The 26,538-nt window shown below is 35.2% G+C and overlaps 1 protein-coding gene across 1 annotated transcript; it reads right to left on the bottom strand.

Annotated features, from left to right (window-relative positions):
• Positions 1–733: 733 nt before the first annotated feature.
• Positions 734–26,503, bottom strand: LOC124360849 (neprilysin-like). The gene is made up of 2 exons (XM_046814798.1): positions 26,434–26,503; positions 734–3,220 (listed from the first exon to the last, which is right to left on the bottom strand). Exon 2 carries the CDS (start codon positions 3,150–3,152, stop codon positions 972–974), a length of 2,181 nt encoding a protein of 726 aa, XP_046670754.1. The 5' UTR covers positions 3,153–3,220; positions 26,434–26,503; the 3' UTR covers positions 734–971.
• Positions 26,504–26,538: the final 35 nt, after the last annotated feature.

The raw sequence follows: 26,538 nt of genomic DNA, 5'->3' as shown, positions 1-26,538 counted from the left end.
AATATCATATAAACCAAAACTTGAATCTTCTTTACCCCTTTTAGAACTTAGACAGTAATAGTTAATAGTTATAAACCATTTCAGTACTATACAAGAGCATCTGCTCAAGGTCTAAATTAGACCAAAAGTCAACAAAATTATTTTCCGAGTTATTTTTTATTTATAGGCCCAAAAAATGTTAATCATGTTTCTAATTCCATAAAAAACTACAAACAAAACTATTTCAAAATCAGTTAAGAGCGTGGCTTTTAGAAAAAGCCAAAATGTGACTTGCTTGAGGTTTTTGGTTATTCAGATAGGTTCTTTTAATGCACATTGAAAATACATTTGTAATTTTTGTTATTTGTTGTATTTTGTAAATATGTACATAGTTCATTTTTTTAATTGTATTACATTTAAGTAACTTTATTATTTCACGTATTTAAAATTTAGTTTGAATTTTCGATATAAAAAAACTCATTTACAACTTCAACTGAAGAACGAGTATATTTTTAGCTCCGATCTACTAGAGCAGACTACACCAAAACAGTCTGAAGACATCTGTAGCGTGTTAATACTCCCCCCCCCCTACAACCCGCTCACAGCACTCTTGAAAATTTTACGTCTTGGAAACCGTATCAACTTCAGGGAATATCTGATGGTCAGCAGCGATATGGCAACATCGCCTCAAATATTATCGGCATATTTTGGTGCGGGCTGCTTCTAGCATGTATAAAGTAAATAAAAATGCAAATAACATTTTAAAATTACAAAGTTTTTATTTGGAAATTACTAGATAACATTAACATGATAACAATCAATCTTTAGACACATGATGTGAAAATTGTTATTTTAACAAACTGAATAAAGTAGCAAAAAAGAACAAATAATTACAAAAACTTAAAATATTTAATTTAATTTAAATGTTGTATTTCTTAATGAGTTTATTAAATGTCAAACAATACATAAAATGTTTAATAAAACAAGTAAACCTACAAAGAAAAACACTTGCCAATCAACTGTTTGATTTGTTTACTAGATTTGTTTTTGCAACGAAATGCTTTTCGAAAAATTTTCTGCGTCATCATGAGTTTAATGATACTCAAATTTTCAACATAGCCATTGACTGTTTTTAAAGCACGACTATGAGTTGAGTAGCAATATGAATTGGCAAAAGAGACAAAAAACAATTGGTCTTCAGAGAAATCTAGATCTTCAAACGTTTCATCAGGGTATGGTATATTACTCTCTTCCAAGTAGTTTTTGTAGGCTTGAAAAGTTAATTGCAAGCTATTTAATTCCGAATATAACGTATTTATCAGTTCAGTATCGTGTTTAAGAGGATTAAATTTTGTAATATTACTCAGATACTGATTGCACTCTAACATTTTATTGTTGAAATTATTTAAAGTGGTATTAGACCACCAGTGGTGCATCGAGCTGTTAAATGCATCGATTGTCTCTGTATTGTAGAAGAAAGCATTTACGATCTCTCGTCCTATTGCAATTCCAATTCCTGCAAAGTTAACACTAAAAGGAAATTCATAGTTAAATAGAGGATATTGCAAAATAGAAGTAGGGACAATAAGCTCGTTAGTAAGTTTGTTGTAATTCACCCCAGACATATAACTTTTGTAGTCTACATCATATCCTGAAGGTTTTTGTTGTAACAAGAGAAGATTTTTCTTTAACAATACTCTGTTGGCGTTAAATATTGATTTTTGATAGTTGAATCTCCCAAAACAATAATTTTTATGATAATCTTCTCGGCGGTGCGAACTCGAAAGCTCTTCAAAGACGACCTCAGGTACCGACAGGGTATATTTTAGTGACTTCAATTTTTGTATAGTGATTTGTTTTGTTGATAAATCCATCCACGAAATATTTTTAACTCTTATAATAGCTGCTTCTTTAATTTTTCTTGCGATTGTATGTAGGATTTGTGTACCACCGTTGTCAACACCGAGTTTATCAATCAGAAGTGAACTAATTGCTCCTTTAAAATATTTTTTAACTAATTTGTCACAAAATTCATGTCTTTTCTTAAAAGCAATTATTTCCACGTTAAAAGTTGAACTAGCCATATCTAAATATTCAGCAAAGACATTGGCTTTTGTACTGCCTGTAATACCTGACGTAATTACTACACCCAAGCAGTTTTTTAGAAACATAAACCACATTACAGTATAATCATCTGTGTTTTTCAATATCTCTTCTAGTTTATAAAAGTAATTCTTACTTGACACAAATACATGTGTCGGGATTTTTGTGCCTGGTAGTAGCGTTTTCTTAAAGTAATATCTCCATTGAATTGATGGCGTTATTAATTCAAAAGCTTCTAAACTCAACACTTCATAACCATCGTTTTCTGTAGAAAAGCTTTTTACAGCACCTCCTATTTTCTGTTCAAATTTCACCAATGTATTACGCAAGTGTTCCATCTCTAATAACTCGAGTCCAGTACTAAGTTTTAATACAAATGCATATATATTGTTATACAGGTCAGTGTGTTTTGTCATTTTTAAAATATCATCAACCTCAAAGTCTGAATACACAGGTGGTCCGACAAATATCGCAACCTCGTTTGGGTTTCCTTGGTGAGTAGAAACGTCAAACGCAAAGAGAGATTGTCCGTTAAATCCGAGGTTCCTAGATATATGTTCAAATTCTGCAATCTTTAACCCACCATTGTAATCTGTGTTTAAACCTATGAGTCCAGGTACCACTCTTAAAGACATTTTCAACTTTCCATTTCCAATCTCATACGAACCTTCTTGATCAATCGAGGAATTCATGCAGTGTTTATATAGGAAGCTAATACTTGTTTCTGACCTGTATTTTGTCTCAGTTGCCTGTGCATCTGGCAGTAAAGGCGGCTCCAATCCAAGAATTCCTTGATAGTATGTATGAGTCTTTAGTTTATAAATGGAATAAAAATTGACGCTCGTGTTGAGTTCCCAATATTTTTCTGAATTTCCACAAATAAACCTATCAAAGTTTTGACATTTGTCTTCGGAAATGACCATTCGCCTTTCGATATCATAAGCCTTTCTTGTGCAGATTCTCAACATACAGAACCTCGGGGTCATAAGAGCTATGAACGCTCCGAGCACAACAATACATGAACACCACAAGACAAAAGCTGTCCATTTATATATAACTTTTTTTTCCATTTCAAATTGTTGTAGTATCTGTGAACTTGACTGAAGAGTTCACACTGATATTTAAACTTCTGAAAAGTCTGAAACAAATAACAAATGTCAGTTAAAAGGTTACAGGATCTAGTTTTCGTGATATCGATAAATACTAATTTTCGTTAGGAAACAAATAAAAAATGTCAGTTAAAAGGTTACAGGATCTAGTTTTTCGTGAGATCGATAAATACTAATTTTCGTTAGGAAATAAATCAATCGTCATCTACTATAGTTTAGGTGGGTGTAAAAGTAAGACGTTATCAAAAGAGGTTTCTTTATATTATAGAAACATTTTTGACTCTCATTACTTTTTTATTAGCTTGATTTGCTTAAAACCAACCACCAGACAAGAAAATTAAGGTTAAATCTAATTCAGCCAACCCTAATAACACCATAACACCTACTCTTTCAGTGAAATGGTAACTTATGGTCAGCCTCTTTGTCTCGTAGTCTAGCGTTTGTATAACTACTATTTATCTACTAGACGGTTGTTTTGTTTAGTGTAATCAAGTTTAGAAAAATATGTTCTCCGAATTTAAACTACTGATAATTTAATGTATAAAAAATATAAATGTTGGATTACAATTGCTTGATTTAAAACAAACTTAAACTTGTCTGTTTCCACTGTTCGGGTATATTTACTCAAATCAATCTAATAGTTGTAAATTGCAATACATTCCGCTTCAAGCTGACGTCAAAGTGAAAGCTTCAGTAATACAATTTTAGCAAACAATAAACTTAAAATTAAAGTGGATAAAATACAACCTCCACAGGAAAATACAGCAGTAGAAACAAAGTACAACAGAAATTCGGCTCAGCGACTTCCTTTAAGTTTTAACAACAATCCAAAAATAAAAAAATAAGTCTCATTTAGTTTTTTTAGTTTCAATAACTTGAATCAAATAAAAGTCACAGAAAAGTATAAAATCTTCAAGTACCAGCCACCATCAATGTCTCCAACTTTCTCAGATCCATCCAATAATGACTTATTTCAAATCCTTCAGACAACGATATACATCAATTTCAAACTTTTTCGTGTTTCGCCGTTATTGGAAAAAGTTCTCAAAACACTTCTACAAAACGAAATGAAGCATAAAAATATATTTCTTTTTATAATTTCGGTAAACACAATATTTACTAGCCATGAAGACTACGTACGATCTCATCTGCTAACCGCTCCGACACAAACCAGTAAAACTCGCAGATCGAAGCAACTTCTGGTATTCTTTTAAGAAAAAAACCAGCAAATGAAAATAAACATCCCTTCTGGCTTAGTTGGATGTCATTGTGCCTGGCATCTCAAAACGTCGAACTGAAGATACATTATTAGTTGAGACTTAGTTTGCAGAACATTGATGGGACGGTAGCTTTCAAGGTTGTCGTGATCCTACTCGTAACACTCTTAAATATTTAGAATCTCAATCATCTTTTGTTGGATCAATGAAACCTATTCTTGTATAAAGCTACCGTTTCTAGCAATTTATAAGTACTACATTTTTACCAGGTTAACTTTTTAATCGGTAATAAATTGCGGCATTGATAGTGTTCAGCAATATTTTTACATGTTACTCATTATTACTCAAAATTGTGTACTGTCACTATATGAACACCTTGAGAGATATCACAATCCACGCAAGAACAAACATTGTTGTAAATTACTTCTGAACACCTTTTCTGGTATTGCTTTACGATAACTGAGATATAATCATTTCTTTGCTGACTTTAAATTGTAGCTATAATAATAATGTTGTCTTTATTTTCATCAAGCGTTTCTCAGTTACATACAGAACAACTGCTTTTCAGAACAACTATCGTCACATACAACATTCACATGAAAATAAAATACAAATAAATAAAGAAAATCTATACATTAAGCAAATTCTGCCTCATCTTATTCTTAAATGTAGCTATTGAACATTGTTTTACGTTTGGTGGGAGGTTGTTGTACAACTTCGGGCCGAAATAAGAGAAGCTCCTCCTTCCCAACTCCAGCCTAACTTTGGGAAAGTGAAGAAGATTCCCATGGTGGGTTCTGCGCTGAGAGACCTCATCTCAAAATGACAGCTTCTCACTGAGGTACTGAGGCTCCTGATTAACAAGAGCCTTGTGGACCATGCAGCACGTCATGGCCCTGCAGACGGTCTCTACCGACATCATCCCAGCGGCATCTCTGTAAGGAGAGACATGCTCAAATCGTTTCAAATTAAAAATGAAACGGATTGCAGAGTTTTGCAACTTTTGAGTGCGATGCATGTATTCCCCAGAAATGCTATTCCCTTAGGCTGGGAAACAGTAGGCGAAAACGGACAGTACTAGTGACTGCGTGATACGTAGTTTCGCAGACTCAGGCAGAAGATATCTAAATCTGTAGAGTCCCCTCAGTCTACCGAGTGCTCGTTGACAGGCATGCGTGACATGGTCAGAGAACGTGAGGCCGTTGTCTAGCACAACGCCAAGAGTCCTCGCCCTATCAAATTCAGCCAAACTTTGACCATCGGAAGTGACCATCGAGCCTCACCATCACTCCTCTTTCACTGAGGGACTGCACAATGTTGTGTGGCGCCGTATGCAACACAGTGCACTTGCCTATGTTTAGTTTCAGCCCATTCGCCATTGACCACCCCAATATTTATTCAATGTCGACACTGATCATATCAAAGGCTGACACCATCTGCGATGGCTCATTAGACAAGTGCGGCTGCGAGTCGTCAGCATACACATGAACTGTGCAATTTTGCACACAGCTTGGCATATCGGCTGTGTACATATTGAACAGAATAGGCCCTAGGCAACTACCTTGAGGAATGCCTCGATACTTCACAAGCGGAGTTGACGTTTCACTCCTTAAACGCGTCACCTGCAGCCTGGAGTCTAAGCATGACCTTATCCAATTGACTACGCTCAAGTCAAAGCCATAATAGCTCATCTTCGCTAAAAGCATCTCATGGTCCATTGAATCAAAAGCCTTAGAATAATCCAACATAACCATGGAGTTATATTTATCCATGTCTTTGGCGTCAATCATATCATTGAAAATATTTGTCAGGGCTGTACATGTACGAGTACTATGATTGCGCCTGAAGCCCGATTGCAGCTTCGGCAAAATATCCGATGTTTTCATAAAACTGTCTATTTGTCGAATGGCAATCTTTTCCAGTATCTTAGACATGGCTGGGAGTATTGAAATTGGCCTTAGCTGGTCTACCTGATTGTCAGCTTGCCCTTTTGGTATTGGCCGAACAATACTTGTTTTCCATGACTTTGGAAACACGCTGCCAACCAGGGAAACGTTTACCAGGTGTGTAATGGCTTTGACTGCGTACGGGCTCACTGACTTGATCATGTCAATCGAAATTTCATCGCTGTCCACAGCTTTAGATTTAATTTCATTCATTGCCAAAATAACGTCTCTTTTACTGACAGCGTAAAACTTAAGTTTATCTTTGATTTACTCTCGGCCATTGGTTGCAAAGAATTCCCATACGATTTTATCAATCTTCGGGCCAGCTTCCATGTTTATAAATTATTCATTGATCTCATGCGCTTTAAGTTCAGGTGGAATGTTCGAGCAAACCCTTGTTTCTACAATATTATTTTTCTTAAGGCATGTCCAGAACTCCTTTTGATTTTTTGAAGAGGAAAGCTTATCAAAAAATCTCTTTTTTGCCATTCTGATCATATTATTCAGTCGGTTTCTTATTTCTTTGTACCTCTCCCAGTCATCTATATGCCTGTACTTCCAATATCTATTTTGCAACTTATTTTTAACCTACGTCATCTTTCGGATCTCATCGTTTCGCCATGGGGCTTTTTTCTTGGACACTTTCTTACATACTACAGGGGCATTTTTGTCATGTACTTTCCTAATATTATTATTGTTATCTATGCCTCCACAATATCAACGTCTTGTTCGTTCAATATATCATCCCAGTCACAAGCCGCTATCTCGCTTACAACTTTTTCTGGGTCAAAGCTGCTAAAATCTCTATATTTAATACATTTGTGTTCTATTTTGTTCTTTGTAACTCCAACAATGCAATAGGTTAACTTGTGATCTGTAATGCTTACACCCCTATGATCCTTAATATTCGAGACATCCACGATGCCGTTCCTATTGACCTCAACCGACCTGTCCACAATGATGTGGTCTAACAATGTGGCTGAGGTTGTTGTCACTCTGGTGGGCTCATTGACAATCTGTGATTTATTGGATTCTTTCAAGAGTCGGCTGTAATATCGAGATACGTTGCTTGTTTTTGACATGAGATCAACATTCATATCTCCTAAACATATCACACCCCTCACTTCGATCGCAAGATCCACGAACAGAGAGTGAAACAAAGAAGCGAGACAGGTATGCCTAACAATGGGCGGCCTATAAGCCACACACAGCCCGAGCCTCTCTCCCCTCAATTTCAAAACGACACAAATCGCTTCTATGCCAGGGTCAGGCTGATTCACGAAGGAGTGCTGTTCAAATTGAATGCCGTCTTTTATGCAGATAGCTACACCACCGCCTCCTTCCTCCCCATCGGCATCATTTGCATTGGAGTTTCGGTCACAGCGCAACATCTGATAACCAGGCAGTGAATAGTTAACAGATGGAGTTGCTGGTTGCAGCCATGTTTCTGTCACTCCAAAAACATCAAAATCAAAACCGCACACAACCGAGCCCATCTCTGAAAACCCCGTATTCAGCGATCTCATGTTTAGGTGCGCGACTCTGAGTTCGTTGCTTCCCCCCTCACGTGCAAGTTTCCCGAGAGCCGCGACATGTCCACGACACCAGGATGACCGAGGTCATCCGGGCAGCCGCCGACAGCCCCGGTCCCAGAACTCTCGCCGGTTTCAGGGATCGGAGCGACAGTTGTGGCTTTCTGAGGGGGAGAGGTCGGCGCTAATTGAGCCAGGTACTGCGAAACCAAGTCCAATATCAGTGATCCAAGCCGTGAGGCACCTCCCCGGTTCAGATGGGTACCGTCTCGGGCAAGGTCTCTCCTACCAACACAATTGTTAACCTCCACGAATTCAACTCCGAAGTTGTTGCACATCAGATCCAACTGGGAGTTGAAGCCGCGGAGTGCTCTATTGCCAATATCTCTCCGAATTGGGATGCTGTTCAACACAATTTTTGAATTTTGAAAAATTGTTCTGGCAGTGTACAGCAGACCCGCCATACTATGAAGAGCCTCTCTCTTTCCGTGCCCTCCATTGTAGCCTGGACCCCCCTGTGCCCTATCCTAAGATTATTACAACCCACATGGATATACACTACATTAACATAGTTCAATAGTCTACTTTTAACATTTTCAGTTCTTTGGGCAACAATCCACGATCGCACCTCTTTCAATACATGGCCTGTTGGCATAGCGCAGGTGAGAGTCACCAATGAGCAGGACCTTTTTCAGATCCCCATCAAAGTTACCCCCCGGCTGAGTCTGAGGAGTGGCAGGGGCGGGGGCAGACACCGGCAGCAAGGTGGGAGATGCCACAGCAGGGGCAGAGGTGGACGCTGGCAGCAAAGCGGAAGATGCCACGGCAGTGGTGGCTACAGTGCGCGGCTCGTCGCTATTCAGGGCGGCCAGGGACAGCTCTGTGTAGATGTCAGCCGCTTCCTGGCTCTGCTTCTCTCGCGCCGACATGCTCCCGACTTCCAGTCGCAGGGTCTCCAGATCAGCTTCCATCACCTCGATGGTCGTCGAAGACATCTGCCCTCAGCATGCAAAGCAGTCACATTCTCTTCATGCTCCAGCTTCAGCCGCTCGATATCCATCTTTTCAGTTTCCCTGTGAGATGCTTTCATTTGCCTATTTTCTTCCCTGATCTCATTCAGATGTTGAGTAAGGCGAGATATCTTCTCACTGGCTTCGTCTTCTAGCTCGTACTCCTCAGCCTTTTCTTTGAAACTGTTGTTTAATCCTGAAAATTTGTTTTCAATGTTTTCGAGATGCTCCCGAAGAACACTTGTCCTGATTGAGTTCTTTATTCACCTTGCAACTGTTATTCAGTTTTGAGAAGAGAAGAGACACATGAGGAATAAGCCTTTCAATCGAGTCTACACCAAATGTTGCCGAGGTGCTTTTCAAGTCACTATAAAACTTTGATGCCAATTCAACAACATCGTCAATCTATCTTGGTACCTGACTATCTTGGTACCTTATGAGATATTATCTGACATATTGCAATATAAGAATAAAAGTCGCTTAATGTTATTATTTTAAAAGCATTTGTCATTTTTGGTCTGTATACAGAAATAGTCCAGTTTGAAAGCATTGGAGATTAAAGGATTTAAAACTACCATAAAGTGGCCGCCACCTTAAAACATTTTATTACTTAAAACTGGCCAATGAACTCATCTAACCAGGGGTCGGCAACCTTTGAAGCTTTAAGAGCGACACAACATTTTAATTAGAGTTTGGGGGCCGTATAGTCAAAGGGTGAATCTAGAACTCTATTTGGGGGGTCCATATTTGTGTAGGAATATTGCCTACCTACACACCTAATGGGAGGTTCGGGGCATTCACCATAAATGAAATTGCGTGCCTGGATATTTAACTACAGAATACCGACCAGGCATGGTTAATAACTGTAACAAGCGAATAAATATGGATTACGAAGGACAAGTTTAGAGACACAGATTATCAATGAACAACCCCGTCACAGAGTGAAATTGTCAGATTATTAACATTACAGATAAGAAAAAATTACATACATCTTCTGACAGGAGTCTCTCTGATCGTTATTTGGAACATAATAGTTATTCACTTTTCTGATAAACAATTAATAACAGCAGTTTGAAATTCAAAGAAAACTTGCTAGTCAAATTAAAACCTCAAAATATTTTGACCACACCGTTAAGAGCCATCCAATTAACAAATAACTAACCAAAAGTCTACTTTAAATTTGCTGACTGAATATGGTTCTAAGGACAGCGAGGCCGGAACATTCAAGATTGTTCAGAGATTTTTTGACGCGGTTGTCAACTACAACAAATATATGTTTAATCATGTTACCGTGAAAGCCTCGAGAATTACAACAGTAAAAGCTGTAAATAAAGACAGATTTTCAACTAACTAGCTACTATATTCTAAACTTACAAATGTCATTTAGCTTATAATTAACTTTGCAATTTACTTATTAGAATCTGGGGAAAAAGCTTAATTTCAATGGTATAAACTTGTATCAAGTAAATTATATATCATGGCTATCTATTGGTATTTCATAATATAAAAATGCCAGTGATCTTCGATCCAAAATGCAAAAATTTAAATTTTTTATTCGACGTGTCTCATGTACAGTAGCCTATTATTCTGTATTTTAGATACTAGAATTACCTGATCAATTGTTGTTGTTGCTGCAAGAACGAGCACCAGAAACTAGATTCTACACTACACTGTACCGTAGTTATAATCATTCTACTGAAACGCGGTAGGAAGTAGGCTCTATGTTAACTAGTCGCGGTACGTGGATATTATTTTGTTGGTTTGACCTATCCAGCTGTTAGAGATGTCAACGGTGATAGATTCCTGAGCCGGTCGCGGTTGGTTTGAAGAGAGAGGGGGTCTTCTAGTCGAGTGCAGAGCATCTACACGTGTAGTTCAGAAGCGATAGTACTTCCTCTATTCCTATACATTTGGGATATAGAGTTAATTTTTACCCGGTGTGTCTTAAGTCAAGTTTAATTTTTTTTTTCCTTTAGTGCGTAATAGTTTTTCAGCCTCCATAGTCTTCAAAGTAGTAAGTCCCGTACCAGCGTTTAGTTCAACATCTTTTGTTTTATACTGTTGTGTAAAATTTTATAAATTTTGCCATATAACAGAGCCTGATAATCAATTCAACTTTTTAAGTATTTTAAATTAGATTTTGATACTAAAGTTTACATCAAGCATTGTGTAATTTTGGTTTTGAATATTTTGAGAAGAGAACTTTTTATTTTATTTTGTTAATTTAAACCTTTTTGGTGAAGTATACCTTTTTAGTTTCATTTTTTTAATTTTGATCAGACTCTAAATTAGATTTGACCGATTTAGAGAAATTTTGAAGAAAAGCAAATCAAGATTTTATAAAACTTTGTTAAATTTTGAGTGAAATTTGAAATTCAGAATAAATGAAGTATTTCCGAAAGGTTGTTCTGATTTATAGAAAATTAGCTCCAGGCTTTATAAATAATATGTAATATAATAACGGTACATAATTTGCGCCAATCTGCTCTTTCTTTTGAGCTTAAACACTTGTACAACAGGTTATTTACAGGAAAAAACTTTTAAACTTGTATAAACTTGTCGGATACCTGCAAGTGTGCATAATCTTGTATAAACTTGAAAATTGTGTTTAAACCTGCATAATCTTGTGTAGTGTGTAAGACTTAAGAACAGTATTGTGAATATTTAATTTATTTTAAGTAAATTCTATTAAAAATAAAAATGGAGCTAGCGCATGTGGATCTGTTGCTCAAAAAGGAATTAATATTTGAAATAAATTTTAATGGCGGAAATGCTTCTGAAAGCGACACCGTCCAGAATCTTAGAAAAATGATGAGGTCCCTTTTGAAATTAAATATCAGGGCCAATACTAGTAACCTGAAAGGGCGTATAGAAACTAGCATTGCATTAAAGGAAACAAAAGTTGATTTGGGGGCATTATTTGTCAAGATAGGAACTTGTCCGAGGAAAAATCGACAGGCGAGTATTTGAGACTAGTATGTAAGCACAAACATCTCACTATGAGAGTTGATGTGTTGTGTAAGCTGTATAAGTGGGAAGGAGCGTCTTAAACCTTAATTCCAAAACTTAAGGACGGTTTGAACGAAATTAAAGCAAAATTATGAAAACTTGGCGTAAGCGAGGAGGAGATAGTTAATTTCGAAAGTAGCCTTTTAAATACAAGCCTGGAGGAGGAGGAGGAGGTTGAAGAGATGAGTAAGCCCGTGGTTCAGACTAGAAATGAGGATATTTTAGGTTTGAGTCTTCCCCAGGGGAAATGTTGTGTAGAAGGGAGTTTTGCAAAATTGCCAAATCCCCTAGAGCGATTTAAAAAGATGTTTAAACCTACTAGACGGACTAAATGTTTCAAAATTATTGAGTTACATTGAAATAATGTTAAAAAATTAAGGGTGAAACCAGCTTAAGTGATAGTGAGATCATAAATATGAGTCTTGGATATGTCACTGGTCCACTCTACAATAAAACGCTTCAATTTAAGGTAAATGCTAGTAATTTTAGTGAAGTACACAAAGGGCTATTAGATTATTTTGTTCCGTTTGGTCATAGAGAAGCCTTGAAGAGGGATTTAGTCACTAGATCACAAAAACCTGATGAAAAACTGAGCAGTTATATTTTAAATGAAAAACAAAATGCGAAATTGTTATTATGTGATTATTCTGAGGCCAAACTAACTGAATTGTTAAAATTAGGTATCTCGCCTATAGTAAGGGCCAGACTAGTATTTTGTACAAATCCCAAAAATTTTGCCGACCTTGACAATTTATGTATTTATGAGCAGAACGTGGCCTATGAAGAAGTGAAGGTATGCGAGGAACGTAAAGTTTGCAAATCGGACTTTGTTCAGAACAGTAATATAAACTTAACCGCAAACTCGAATGTAAACAATGCAATGATGGTAAAAAAAAGCCAATAGTAAAATGTTTCATTTGTAATTAACCGGGACATATTGCTAGAGATTGTGTTAAATATATTCAGAGAGCACAGATACCTAGATTCGAAAAATCTGCGGTCTCAAAAAAACTTGTAAATAGGGGAGAATTTCATGAAGGTAGTCTGAGAGTGGAATCTCTCCGGACACGTCCTACTAAAATTAAAAATAATTATAGTTATAGTAGAGGTCAAGAACAAATGAGGGCAAGAGATAAGAAAAAATATGAGAACCTACTGTATGAATGTAAAAAGGGCCGGTCGTACCCAAGCCGCAATAACCCTGCCTGTTGTAAAAATGTTTGTCGGTAAGGGTACATATCATAATGTATTATTAGACACGGGAAGCGGAGTGAACCTGATAAGTGAAACTGTTTATGAGTCATTAGTAAAGAAAGGACTGGCCAGTGTCCTTGACCATACTGATATTAAATGTTTATCGGCAGATAATAACGAAATATCGATCCTGGGTAAATGTGTTTTAGAAATAAAGATAACATGTTTTTCTTGGAAGGTACAATTTCTTGTCACGAAAAATTTGTCTTGGCCAATAATTCTGGGTTCGAATTTTATAAAAAGAACTGGTATGGTTGTGGATTTAAATCAGGATTTGTGTTGGTTTAAGTTTAAACCTGAAGTTACAATTGAGTTATTTCAAAATAATACAAACCTTACAAATAATGTGAACCAGAGTATTGTTGTAGGGTGCAATAAGGCAAAGGAGGGTATTTTAAAAATTATTAATGAATTCCCACAAGTTTTTTCCAATAAAATAGGGCAAGCTATTGACTTCGAAATTGACCTAGAAGTCAACGATCCCGAGCCAGTAAGATTGAAGCCGTATCCGCTATCCCTCCCCCAAGCTGCAAGAATTAAGAAAAATTTTGGATGAACTGTTGGCACAGAATATAATTAGACCAAGTGTGTCAAATTATGCTAGTCCCGCATTTTTAGTAACCAAACCCGGAAGTGATAAATCAAGGATGGTAATTAATTATTCAAAATTAAACAGTAAGTTGAAGAGAGTGGAACATCCAATTGGAGATGTATATGAATCATACCACTACCTACAGGGATGTACTTATTTTTCAAACTTGGATTTGAGTAATTCGTTTTATCAATTAAAACTTACGGAAAAAAGCAAGCATTTAACTGGTTTTGTTACACCTTTCGAATCATACGAATTCAACCGTGTGCCGTATGGGTTACACGTGGGAAGTGGAACAATGAGCCGATTATTAAATAAAGTGGTGCAGGGTGTAAAATTTCAGTATGCTTTAAATTATGTAGATGATATAATAATATTTAGTAAAAGTTTACCAGAACATATAGAACATATTAGAGATGTTGTGGAGAGGCTGGCCAAACATGGACTTACAGTTAACCCGAATAAGGTGAGCTTTGCATGTAAAGAGATTAAGTTTTTAGGTCACCTAATCTCTAAGGACCAGATAAGAGTCGACCCGGATAGAACTTCGGCCATCATGATCTCACATAAAATTAAATACAACAAATTTAGCCACCAAGGTAGTAAAAAACACATGACAAATTGATTTTAATTATTTATTTTTATAATTAACTTAACCTCATTTTGTACCTGAAGATGGAATCAATGATTCCGACATGTACATCGTATAAGAAAAATAAAAGTTTAAAAGTGTTAAAAGTTTATTCATATTATGTTATTTATTATAAAACACTTTTCGAGGCTACATCTCTAACAAAGCGTAAGTAGATTTATTGGAGCGGTGAGTTATTTCTCAAAGTTCATACCAAATTATGCAGACAAGGCAGCATGCTTGAACGAATTAAGAAAAAAGAATAGGAAATTTGAGTGGACTCAGGAGTGCCAGGAGAGCTTCAACAGCTTAAAGGAAAGTGTAAGTACACCACCGGTGTTAATAATTCCAGATTATAATAAGCCATTTATCCTATGTACGGATGCGAGTGACAAGGCGGCAGGAAGTTGTTTAATGCAGGAAATAGAAGGTGAGAATAAACCAGTGGCTTATTATTCAAAAAAATTTAATGAGTCAGAACAAAGAAACTTGACTGTGTACCAAAAGGAAGCACTGGCAGTGGTATGCGCAATAAACAAATTCCGCAGTTACCTAGAAGTAAGACCTTTTACGCTAATAACGGACAATAGTGCACTATCGTGGGGACTAGGTAATTTCAGGAAACTGGGAAAGTTAGGTAGGTGGGCAGCTACAATTTTGAGCATACCGTTTAAAATTAAGCATGTTAAATCGAAAGACAATGCGGTGGCAGATTATTTATCTAGATAATTCGAATGTAGAGATAAAATGGAAAGTGTGGAGGAAATTGAAGAATACCAGTACGGTATACAAAATGATAGTGTAATATACAATAGCATAAGAGTAGCAATTAAGGAAGAAAATGTAAATAATGTATTAGTAAATAGCATAGGTAATTTTCCACTAGCTTATACGGACTTTAAGGTTCATCAAAACCAGGACAGTGTAATACGAAATATTTATAATAGTATAAAAGGTGGTACTAACTCGAAAAAAAATTTCTTGTGTAAGGGAGTTTAATGTATAAAAGTAAGCCTACTAGTAAGCCAAAGATATGTCTACCAGAACATTTAGTAGATATGGTGTTTAAATATTATCATAAATCGGAAATCGGGGCCACTATGGGATATTAAAAACAACCAGAAAGATATGCGATTTATTTTATCATGCGGATCTAGCAGGGCTGATAAAAGACAAAGTAAAAAAGTGTGAAGCTTGTGCGTTAGCGAAAACCGGTAAGGTTTATCGTGGCAAACTAATTTCTGGAGTATCAGCTAGGCCTATGGATAACTTGTATATAGACATTTTTGGCCCATTAACCAGGTCTGGTAATGGAAATAATAACATCCTGATTGTACTTGACAACTATTCAAAAATTGTAGTTTTAAGGGTGCGCTCTACCACAGGCCAGAAATCGCAGTACGATGTTTCAAAAATCCGCTTGGAGCGCTGGCAAAATCGGTTGTAGGGAGGGCAATGAGTAGTTGCTGTAGAAGGGATCGGAACTTACCGAGCGCCTCCGACATTTGCCGAGTGGGGGACCCGAGCCAGGTGCTCGACGTCCGACTCACACACGCGCGGGAGCGCACAGCTTCGTTTTTAACAGGGATGGGCTATTAGGTCTTTCACTCTTCAGCCACTTTTACCCACGCCACATGCGAATAAAGCATACTATGCTTTATTCACATTAGTCTGCCCCTATATATACTGACAGTAAATGGACACAAAGATACACATGAAAACTATCGCTAAACATATATAAAATATTGTAGTATAATTTAGGCAAAACATGATACGTAAAATATTATAGAAACAATCAGACTGAGAGTGGGTTCCTTCAAATATTACATGTGAATATATTACATGACACTTTCACTTTTATTACAGTACATGTTTTAGATTTGTTAAGACTGCGATGTACCACAGGACAGAGATCGCAGTATCGGGACTACGGAGCATCTCAGTTATTTCCTGAAAAAAAAAATGCTTTTGGCTCGTAACAACGCACTCGCGCCACGTAGTGTGGAGATCGGCTAAATCAGTATGAAACTGTAACCGGTACTTTTCCTACCGTTACTCGTTGGTACAACATACTTTTATTATCATGCAATAAAACGTTTTAGTAAAATATACTTTATTTTTGTTATTTTAAATTCGGTCTACTGAAATATTTGAAAACGAACAGAAACGTAATCGTTCTAGTGATATTGTCAGGTCAGAGTGTCTACCGATCTGGAATACGTGGAAAACTGGGCAAGGCAGGAATTGTTATGAAAACCATAGAAAATTTAAATGTTATAAATAAAACTAACATAAATTTATTAATTCTTTGATACATAATGTAAACCCACACATTTTCTTGTAAAAATAATCATTCTTTCATTTTTTTTAAAATTATCAGATCACATAATATTTTTAAAACTAACTAAACACGCTACCAGCAACAGTATATTAAAAAATTACATATTTTATGAGCTTAGTTCATATATTTACGACTTAATACACACAGCTACATGTCACTCTCTGTGCGTCTGCCAAATTAGAATGCAATTATAACTTTGTAACAACAATAAACTTTACAGAATTGAACAATAGTAACATAACAAAACTCAGCAACAAAAACAAAGTCACAACAAGACATTAAAATTACAATCCAGCAAAATATCACAATACCAACATGAGACCAATTACAGTTTTTACTTAGCAAATTGTATACGATAAAAATTTACCTGATTATATACAGGATAAATGGCTCTTGGTGTGAGAAAAGTTTTTGGGTTATAATGCAATGTAAATGTGATAAAATGGTGGTTATAAAAAAGCCTAACTCCAAAAATTAGGTCTAAAATGAATTATTTTCAGTTTTTCTAAAAAATTCGTGTTTTTGTACGTAAATCTGTCATGGAGTTCAATGCGCATTTCCATCACAAAACCCGTAAATAAAGTGCATATCAGCGTATTATCCAGTAGTGAACTCCATGGCAGCCTACACTTGACTAAATTGAGCAGAAAAATAGTTTATTGGAGGTAGAAGTAATTCATGTGGACACTGGTCTTACAAAACAAGATAAGGAATGAATGTACAATACTGGTGAAAGTGATAAGATAAGGAATTAAAACATTGATAAAGGATGTGACCATTAATCCGTAACTAGCATCCACACAATTATTTTTAACTGCTTTACTTTTTTGTAATCTTCAATTCCTTGTTTTATGAGGCATTTTATTAAAGATAACAATTAAGTACAGTTGTTATTAAATTATTTTAATCTTTTTGTAGCTTGCGTGTTTTTAATATTCAAACCGATAAAAGTAGATAACAGAATACTTAACTATGGTCATATGGCATACCATTTTAAATCCTATTAAATGGCAAAGTTTTTAATATGACTCGACACATTCTTGTGTACAGGGTTTGGTGAAAAGATGGGGTTTAATTATATTTCAGTTTTTCTTAAACTTAGCAACTTTGCCATTTGAATCGATCTGAAGCTTGATTTTCTTTTCTTACCGTTTGAACCGATAACTTTTTCAAACTGAAAATTTATCGGAGAATCTAAAAATGATGTAGTTTGCTCACATACTTTGCTGAGAAATATCAGATTTACGTACAAAAACACGGGTTTTTTTAGAAAGACTGAAAATAATTCATTTCAGACCTAATTTTTGGAGTTAGACTTTTTTATAACCACCATTGTATCACGTTTACATTGCATTACAACACAAAAACTTTTGTCACACCAAGAGCCACTCACCCTGTATACTGGATTAGATGCAAAATGAATTAAATGTCTCTAACATCTTTCTTCAAATTTTGGAAACAACTCATTTTAGTTATAAAAATACAATTTCTATTACCCTCATTACGCAAAAATATTGTTGCATTGAAACTAATAACACATATGGACCTATCTGTCATATTTAATTGTGTAGTTTGTTTTTTAACACGTACCACTAGTCTCCATGACTGTGAGGGATAATATAGGTATACATGTGAATTATCAGCTGCTCTTGTCACGTCTATTGCATTATACTAACATAAAATTGTAGTTATAAAACATCTAGTCTGTCTCTCACAGGAAGCCCTCGAGGGTATCTTGGGTCAACTAGTTCTGGCAATATGCATTTGTAGTAAAAAGCTAAAAGTGGAATTTTAATTTAAAATGTTAAAATTTGAATTCCTTTATTTTGTAATGGGTAATAGCTGCTCATGTAATGAGATTTGTTTAACAATCAAATGAAGCAATCATACATTAAGTCAAATAAAACCTATTATTATTATTATAGTTATAGACTATAATATTGCACTAAACAAAATACCTCATAATGAGATATGTCACTCATTTTTTGTAAATATTGACATTAATCAATAATTTATTGTGCCCAGGAGGTAGAGGTAGTTGTTACACGTTACGAATTTATTGTTACGGAAAGAGTTCGCCAACACTATTTCGGTGATATGAAGATGTATATGAGAGCTTCCACACGACACGATCATTCATAGCATGGGCGCGCAACGGTGGCGCGTTGGAAAGACCCGGCGCGGCGCGGTCCTTTGACACCGCCGCCCGTGTGCTCAGTGGCGCCTGTGATCCTATGCGATCCTATAATTTCACACTGATCGGATGACGGTTAAATAAAAATATTGTAGTTCATACTTTATACATACTTGTTCATATTACATTATTATTTAAAAACAAAATATTGACTACAATTTTTCATTTGTGCAAGATAGGAACTTGATTATTAATGTATGAATAGATAATATAAATCAACAAATTGAAGGAACACCAACACTGAAAGGCCACACGTTATAACCTAGCGAAAGCGGGTGTGAGGGGAAATATCCAGCAGGTAGTGGTGGGAGAGTTGCCAACAGTTTCCGACTGTAGCCGCCACGCGCGCCACCTGACAGAGCGTTGAATAGCGCTTGCAGACCTTTCATGTCTGCCTTATTGTACCTTAACTTCAGAACTTTTTAATAAACCGTTTGCAGTTTTACTCTTACTATATTCCAATCTACGAATGTCTGTATTTGATTCTTTAATAAAAATTCACGTTTTTATTTTATGAAACGTTGAAAATACCCTTTTTTTAAACTTTCCACCTGATGTGCCGCTTAAGTTGACTCGAAATTTAAATTTCAAAAACTAATGCACGTATGCAAATATTTAGTTACTTAAATGACATCAATATGTTTGTAATCGCTCAAAAAATGAGCCTACAATGAGGCAGATTCAAAACCCTTGCATCAGCGTTCACCAGAGTGGTAGAGCGCAGCCTTAAGCGCAATAAAGGACGCAAAAGGTAAATCCACAATAAAAGTGTTGGAAAGTGAAGTTTTTAGAAAATTTTGCATATTGCAAAAATCTAGTGTCGGACAATGCACAGTGTTTTAGGAGTGTCGAACTAAAAAACTATTTATTCGCCCGAGTTATTAATCATCAATTTGTAACGCTATTTGTACCACAGGGAAACAAAAGTGAACGTCAGTTGAGGACTGTAAAACAAATGTTAAAAATTTACTTTAATTCGGATAAAACTAAGTGGGACACCAAATTAACTGAATTGCAATTAGCAATAAATTGTGCGACATCGGAAGCTACTAAAAATTCACCATATCAAATTATGTTCGGAAATAGGCCTAACGTGGAACTGACCAATAGATGGAACATTAATGATTTATTGGACTGTGATGAGTCAAAGCCGGATAATTTGAATAGATTCCAAAGAACAGTGTTAAATTTAAAAAGGTCTATTTCAGCTAACAGGAAGAGGGCAGTCTATAGTGGAAAGGAATGTCAACACCCATTCAAAGTTGGAAGCTTAGTTAAGACACACTGGCTGAGTAATAAAGCGGAGAAATTTCAGGCAAATATGGCAAACCGGTTTTGTGTATCCTATAGAATTATATACAAGTTAACAGAAGTGACCTTCATAGTTCAGGATGTAAAGGACGAAAGGTCAGTGAAGAAGGTGCATGTTTCTCAATTAAAATTGAAATACGAAATGTGAAATATGAGAACTTTATACACATTAGCCCACCGCACAGGTCCGTATGTTTTATTTTCAGCAAAAATTATATTGTCGAAAAGGAATAGAAGATGGGCCTATAACAATAAAATTGACAATATAATTTATTTCTAAATTAACTCCAAGAGTATTGATTATATATCTATGTATTAATTTGGCCCAAAACGTAAAACAAGTTAAGTATGAGCGTCTTAAGTACTTTATTATAATAGTAAAAATAAATAATGGAAAATAAGGGTGATGTGACGACGTTTTTATTACAGCAAAATTGTATGGCTAATCAATGAGAAGTCATGAAATAAAATGCCAGTGTAAGTGTGTTATAGGAGTGTTATAAACCATGTAATTTTCAGGGACAATGAATGGCATATATGGTGTATAAACTTTATACGCTGATAAATTATGATATTTTGTTTTCCCTGTTCCTTCAAATAGAGAAGGACAAGGTAATATTGTGGTATAAAATGAGATGTATTTATAGTGATATTTCTTCCCTGTTCCTTCAAATATCGAAGGTCAGGGTAATATTTATTCTGATCACTATTAGAGGATTTTTTTGTGTGTAAATAATTAATTGTGGCATTGTAATCCCCATAAATTTATTGTGTTGTAAATAACAAAATCCGGTAATGGTTTACATTCGTGACACTGGCGCAGGCGTATAATTAAGAACACCGTGAAAGACTGACAGCCATACAATTATACGGAGGGAATTATATGTAAAATGAATGCCTCGCGGGCTGAAATTTTTATTAGATCGTCTGAAGGGAGGAGCAGGTAGTAGATGTACTATTGAAACAGAGCCGGTCAACCACAAGGTCACCAAGGCCGCGGGACTTCACCGGCCACCTGGTCATTGGGGAAGCTGCGCCTCAACCCCTCGCCCATCACATCCCTCCGCGATGGCTACCCAACGGAGAACGCGTACATCTGGACCCCTATTGGACATCGGGAATCCCTACCACATTACCCTTGGACTACGGACCACGGCCTCCACGTAGTACTAAGTACCAAACATTGTTATTTAAAAGTGTGAATGTGGAGGGAACCTATTGTATTTAGACTGGGATGAAAGTTTTAATGGTTTAGGTTCCTATCGTGATTTCAGCTTCGGGGTAGGGAAAGATATGTACCGTAGTTATAATCATTCTACTGAAACGCGGTAGGAAGTAGGCTCTATGTTAACTAGACGTGGTACGTGGACATTATTTTCTTGGTTTGACCTATCCAGCTGTTAGAGATGTCAACGGTGATAGATTCCCGAGCCGGTCGCGGTTGGTTTGAAGAGAGAGGGGGTCTTCTAGTCGAGTGCAGAGCATCTACACGTGTAGTTCAGAAGCGATAGTACTTCCTCTATTCCTATACATTTGGGATATAGAGTTAATTTTTACACGGTGTGTCTTAAGTCAAGTTTTATTTTTTTTTCCTTTAGTGCGTAATAGTTTTTTAGCCTCCATATTCTTCAAAGTAGTAAGTCCCGTACCAGCGTTTAGTTTAACATCTTTTGTTTTATACTGTTGTGTAAAATTTTATAAATTTTGCCATATAACAGAGCCTGATAATTAATTCAACTTTTTAAGTATTGTAAATTAGATTTTGATCCTAAAGTTTACATCAAGCATTGTGTAATTTTGATTTTGGATATTTTGAGAAGAGAACTTAGTATTTTATTTTGTTAATTTAAACCTTTTTGGTGAAGTATACCTTTTTAGTTTCTTTTTTTTAATTTTGATCAGACTCTAAATTAGATTTGACCGATTTAGAGAAATTTTGAAGAAAAGCAAATCAAGATTTTGTAAAACTTTGTTAAATTTTGAGTGAAATTTAAAATTCGGAATAAATTAAGTATTTCCGAAAGGTTGTTCTGATTTATAGAAAACCAGACTTTATAAATAGTATGTACTATAATAACGGTACTACACTATTAGGGATGTTAGTGCTGATCACTAAGAGGCACGTTGAGCTGACCATAGTTGGTGCTACAACGCTTCAACTGACAGAACACTAACAGTGTTCTCTTTTTTTAAGGAAAAGCCTATCCCCTTTTAAGGGGGGTCGGAAATGAATTTTCGCAAAAAACATATTTTTTTTTGTTTTTGATGTAATTTTAAAGCTTGTGATTTTAGCTTTCTTTTCATACCACATTTATAGATTTTTGTCAATTAGTTTTTTTTCTATAAGCATATTAGTAGAGTGATGCAGCGCCAATTTTGACGGTTTATGTCCAAACGGTGACGAAAGTTGGTGTAAATACCAGCGAGCGATAGCTGAAAATACAATGTATGACCATGCTGCTCACACCCACTTACCTTTAGCAGTAATGGAGGAAATTAAACCCATTTTCATAGATTTGTCAAACCGAGAATTGCTACGAAAATGCCTGCACAAAGGAACTCAAAATCCTAACGAGTCATTGAATAATGTTGTATGGACAAAGATCCCAAAGACAACATTCGTCATGAAGAAAACCCTACAATTTGGTGTATATAAAGCTATTGCCACCTTTAATAAAGGTAACATAGTTAGATTAGAAGTTTTAGAGAAACTAGGAATGTTCCCAGGCAATCAATGCATTGTGGTAATGAAGTCGCTGGATGAGCTAAGGGTAAAAAAAGCAGAGAAAGCGATGCACGAAATGGAAAAAAAGTGCCGTAAGCAGCTTGCCTTAGCTAAAAAGAGACTAGAAGACACTTATGAAGAGATGGAGGACCCAGACAATCCAACATATGGAGCTGGAATGCATTGATTGTAAGTTTTTTGTTTACATCAGTTCTTAAAAATATTAAAATGCGATTACCCGAAAACTTGTGTTTTTTAATTTAGGAACATATATCTCAAGAACCACAAAAGATATCATCTTGATTTTTTTTTTAAATTTGTTTCTATTTTATAGCTTTACATTTTAAACAGAGAGATCATTAAAATCATTCATATTAATATTTTCGCACAATTTTTAAATCATTTTTTTCTATCGTAATTTTTAAAATAGTTTTAAAATCTGTAAAAAAATAAATTAATACTTTAATAAAAACCCTCCATTAAAACAACACTTAAATACATGTACTTTAAAATAAAAAAAGATTGCAGCATCCTAAGTCAGATAGTTTTAGATAAATGTGTTCCTAAAAATCAACAAAATAGCATGGGACAGATAGGCCTGTCCGACACCCCTTAAGTCTTACTATGTCCGTCCTCATGGCTCACTGGCCTGCGCGAGGATCTTATCAAACAGAATAAGGGGGAGAGTCGATACAGTACGAGATCGATGGTACTGATAAAAAGAGCAACGGTCACAGACAGGATTCGAACCTGCGCTATCTTTAACTCAGACTCAAGGTCCAACGTCTTAGCCGGCTGGCCACCGGCACTCTGGATGTGAGTTGGAGCACCAACAAATGAGAGCATTGTCTAAACTTCTGCTTAGCATCATTTTTCGTTTACGAGTATACTAAAACTAGATACAGACAATCACCGACATTAAAAACACAGAACAGTTGTTTATAATAATTTGGTCTTGCAGGCAGACGTTCACATCATCGGCAGATTTCCAGATTACACTAAACAAGCGCCGATGTCCAAGGCATTTAAAAACTTTTCAAACTTATTTAGCGTCAAAAGTATTCTATCGGGTTTCTAGCATGTAAATGAGACACACCCATCTTGAAAACTAAAACTAGCTCTAGCAGAAGAGAAAACTATAAAGTCGGTGTAATTCGTGAGTACAATAATTGAAAATTTGAATTAGGACATTTCGTTGAAAAGTGTTGAGGATTTAGAACATGCTACAGACTATTTATTGTTTGCAATGTTCTGCCAAAGCGGCTACACCCTTACGTGTTTCAAAATTTGACAAGATAGGGTTATATTACCCTAACTACATCAAGAAAATAATCACTGAGAAAAGAAGATTCGGAAGAATATGGCAAAACAGTAGAAATCCAAATGATAAGGCAAACTTCAACAGGGCAGCTCAACATCTGAAAAGATTATTTTTAATATTAAAAACCAGTGGTTTGAAGAGTATACCCAGTCTCTCTCAGCAAACGAAGCTACAGAAATTCGTTATGGAAAGTAACTAAAAGGATTAAGCAGCCTAAGATATCCATTCCTCTATTTTAAAACCTGATGAAGCCCAGTTCATAATTATTATCCTAAAGCCAGGGAAGCCCCTCACACAACTGACCTCATACAGACCAATAAGCCTCTTACCTATTATTTTAAAGGTAAATTTCTTTTACTAAAAGAAGAAATTCATTTCTTCAATTGATTCTTCAAATCAATTAGATTTTCTGGACTAAAAGAAATAAAATTGAAAATGCATGTATGACAGTTTTAAAAGATAATTGTACTTCCCAACCTTCCGTAAATTTCAGTGATATTTTTATACCATTAGTAAAAGAATAAATCCATTCCAAAATTATGAATTGCAAACCATATTTTCTACATAATTCTTTGATAACTTATTAGTTTTTGGTCTTTACAATTAGTTTTAAATTTTACTCTATTTTATCATATTTTTTTCTTAAATCAAAATTCTTGCCCTCCAGTGACATTGAATGACGTTCATTTACCCCAAGTAACTAAAGTAAATTATCTGGGCATGCGCTTAAGACAGAAGGCTTACGTGGAAATCCCACATTTGGACAAAGAGACAACAGATAAAATTAAAAACAAATAAAATTAATTGGCTACTCGGATCTAAATCAAAACTCAGTTTGAAGAACAAGATACTATTATATTAAACTATTCTAAAACCTGTGTGGATATATGGTATGTAGTGATGGGGCACAGCAAGCAACTCAAATCTGGAGATACTTCAAACGGTATCAATCAAAATTGTTATATAAGAAAAATTGCAAATCGCCATGGTATGTATCCAATAAAACGTTACATCACGATTTTAACATCCCAGCAGTCAAAGAATAAATAACCAAACTCAGTCGAATTTATCTTTTAAGATTAGAAGATCATATAAACAAACCACCTTGCAGTAAATATTCTTGATAATTCTAAAAATGTGTACAGACTCCACCGAACTGCTATCCTGAATCTACCTTTTAGGTTCTTGAATTAATTATGTTAGTGTTAACGTCTAGGCATAACTTAAATTTAATTGTTAATGTTGTTTCTGTATACAATATTAAATTTACTTATTGTTCTTCTCAAATTGAACAGATTGTAAATAAATAAAATGTTGTTAAAAAAAGATACTGAGTGGAATTAAGAAAATAAGAAATAGGCAGGCATATAAATTATAACATTAAGAAAATCGGAAATTAATTTTGAGCTGACAATAAACCAAATAATTTTAGATTTGGTTCGTTAGACAATAATCGCGTTTAAAATGTATTGTTTGTTTTTATACTAAATCTTAATAACTTTATCAGTGGGCATAATGTATTCCAGACTTAAAAAAAATTAAATTATACATATCTTTATACAATAATGTATTTTAAAGCATTTACAACATGTTTCAGAACAAAGTTCTGTAGAGTAAGTTGCGTTCTAAAAATATATTTGTTTTTCTATTCTAAGAAAAATACCTAAAACGTTATAACAATAGATATTTACTTTGTAACTTTAAAACTTCATTCACATAAATAAACTATCAGTAATACTTCGCGAGCAAATAATTCTAAACCAACAACATTCACTCTTTCAACTAAGTATATTTTAATACTACGTTTACCCAATATATTATACTAGTGAATACCAGCAGTATTTTTTTTTAATTTCAAACCTGTTTTCATAAAGTTAAATATACTTGAAATATTTGAAAATTGAATCAAGGACACTTTATTGTGTGCTAGATTTCAAATCTGAAACACGTATTTTCTTTTAATAAAATTTAAAATCTAAATTCGTATAACAATATAAAACGTGTGAAAACTGCTGAACTTCTGCAGGAGCAATACAAGTGATTGCTGGTCTTTCTGATGTTAAGAATATTCTAAAAACAAGTTAGAAATGCTCATGCTGCCTGGGTTACAATATTAATAATTGCAATATTAGAGAATATATAAATATGTTGTTGAATACCTTAAATAATCCACGTTTCAGTTATTAGTAAATCAATCGACAAATAACTTCACACCTTCAGATGTTTGCATTGGTTAAATGGAAAAGAAATCTATTGTAGAGTAT

Source organism: Homalodisca vitripennis, chromosome 4, assembly GCF_021130785.1.
Source record: "Homalodisca vitripennis isolate AUS2020 chromosome 4, UT_GWSS_2.1, whole genome shotgun sequence".
NCBI classification, from domain to species: Eukaryota; Metazoa; Arthropoda; class Insecta; order Hemiptera; family Cicadellidae; genus Homalodisca; species Homalodisca vitripennis.
This window is presented reverse-complemented; position numbering and strand designations above follow the sequence as displayed.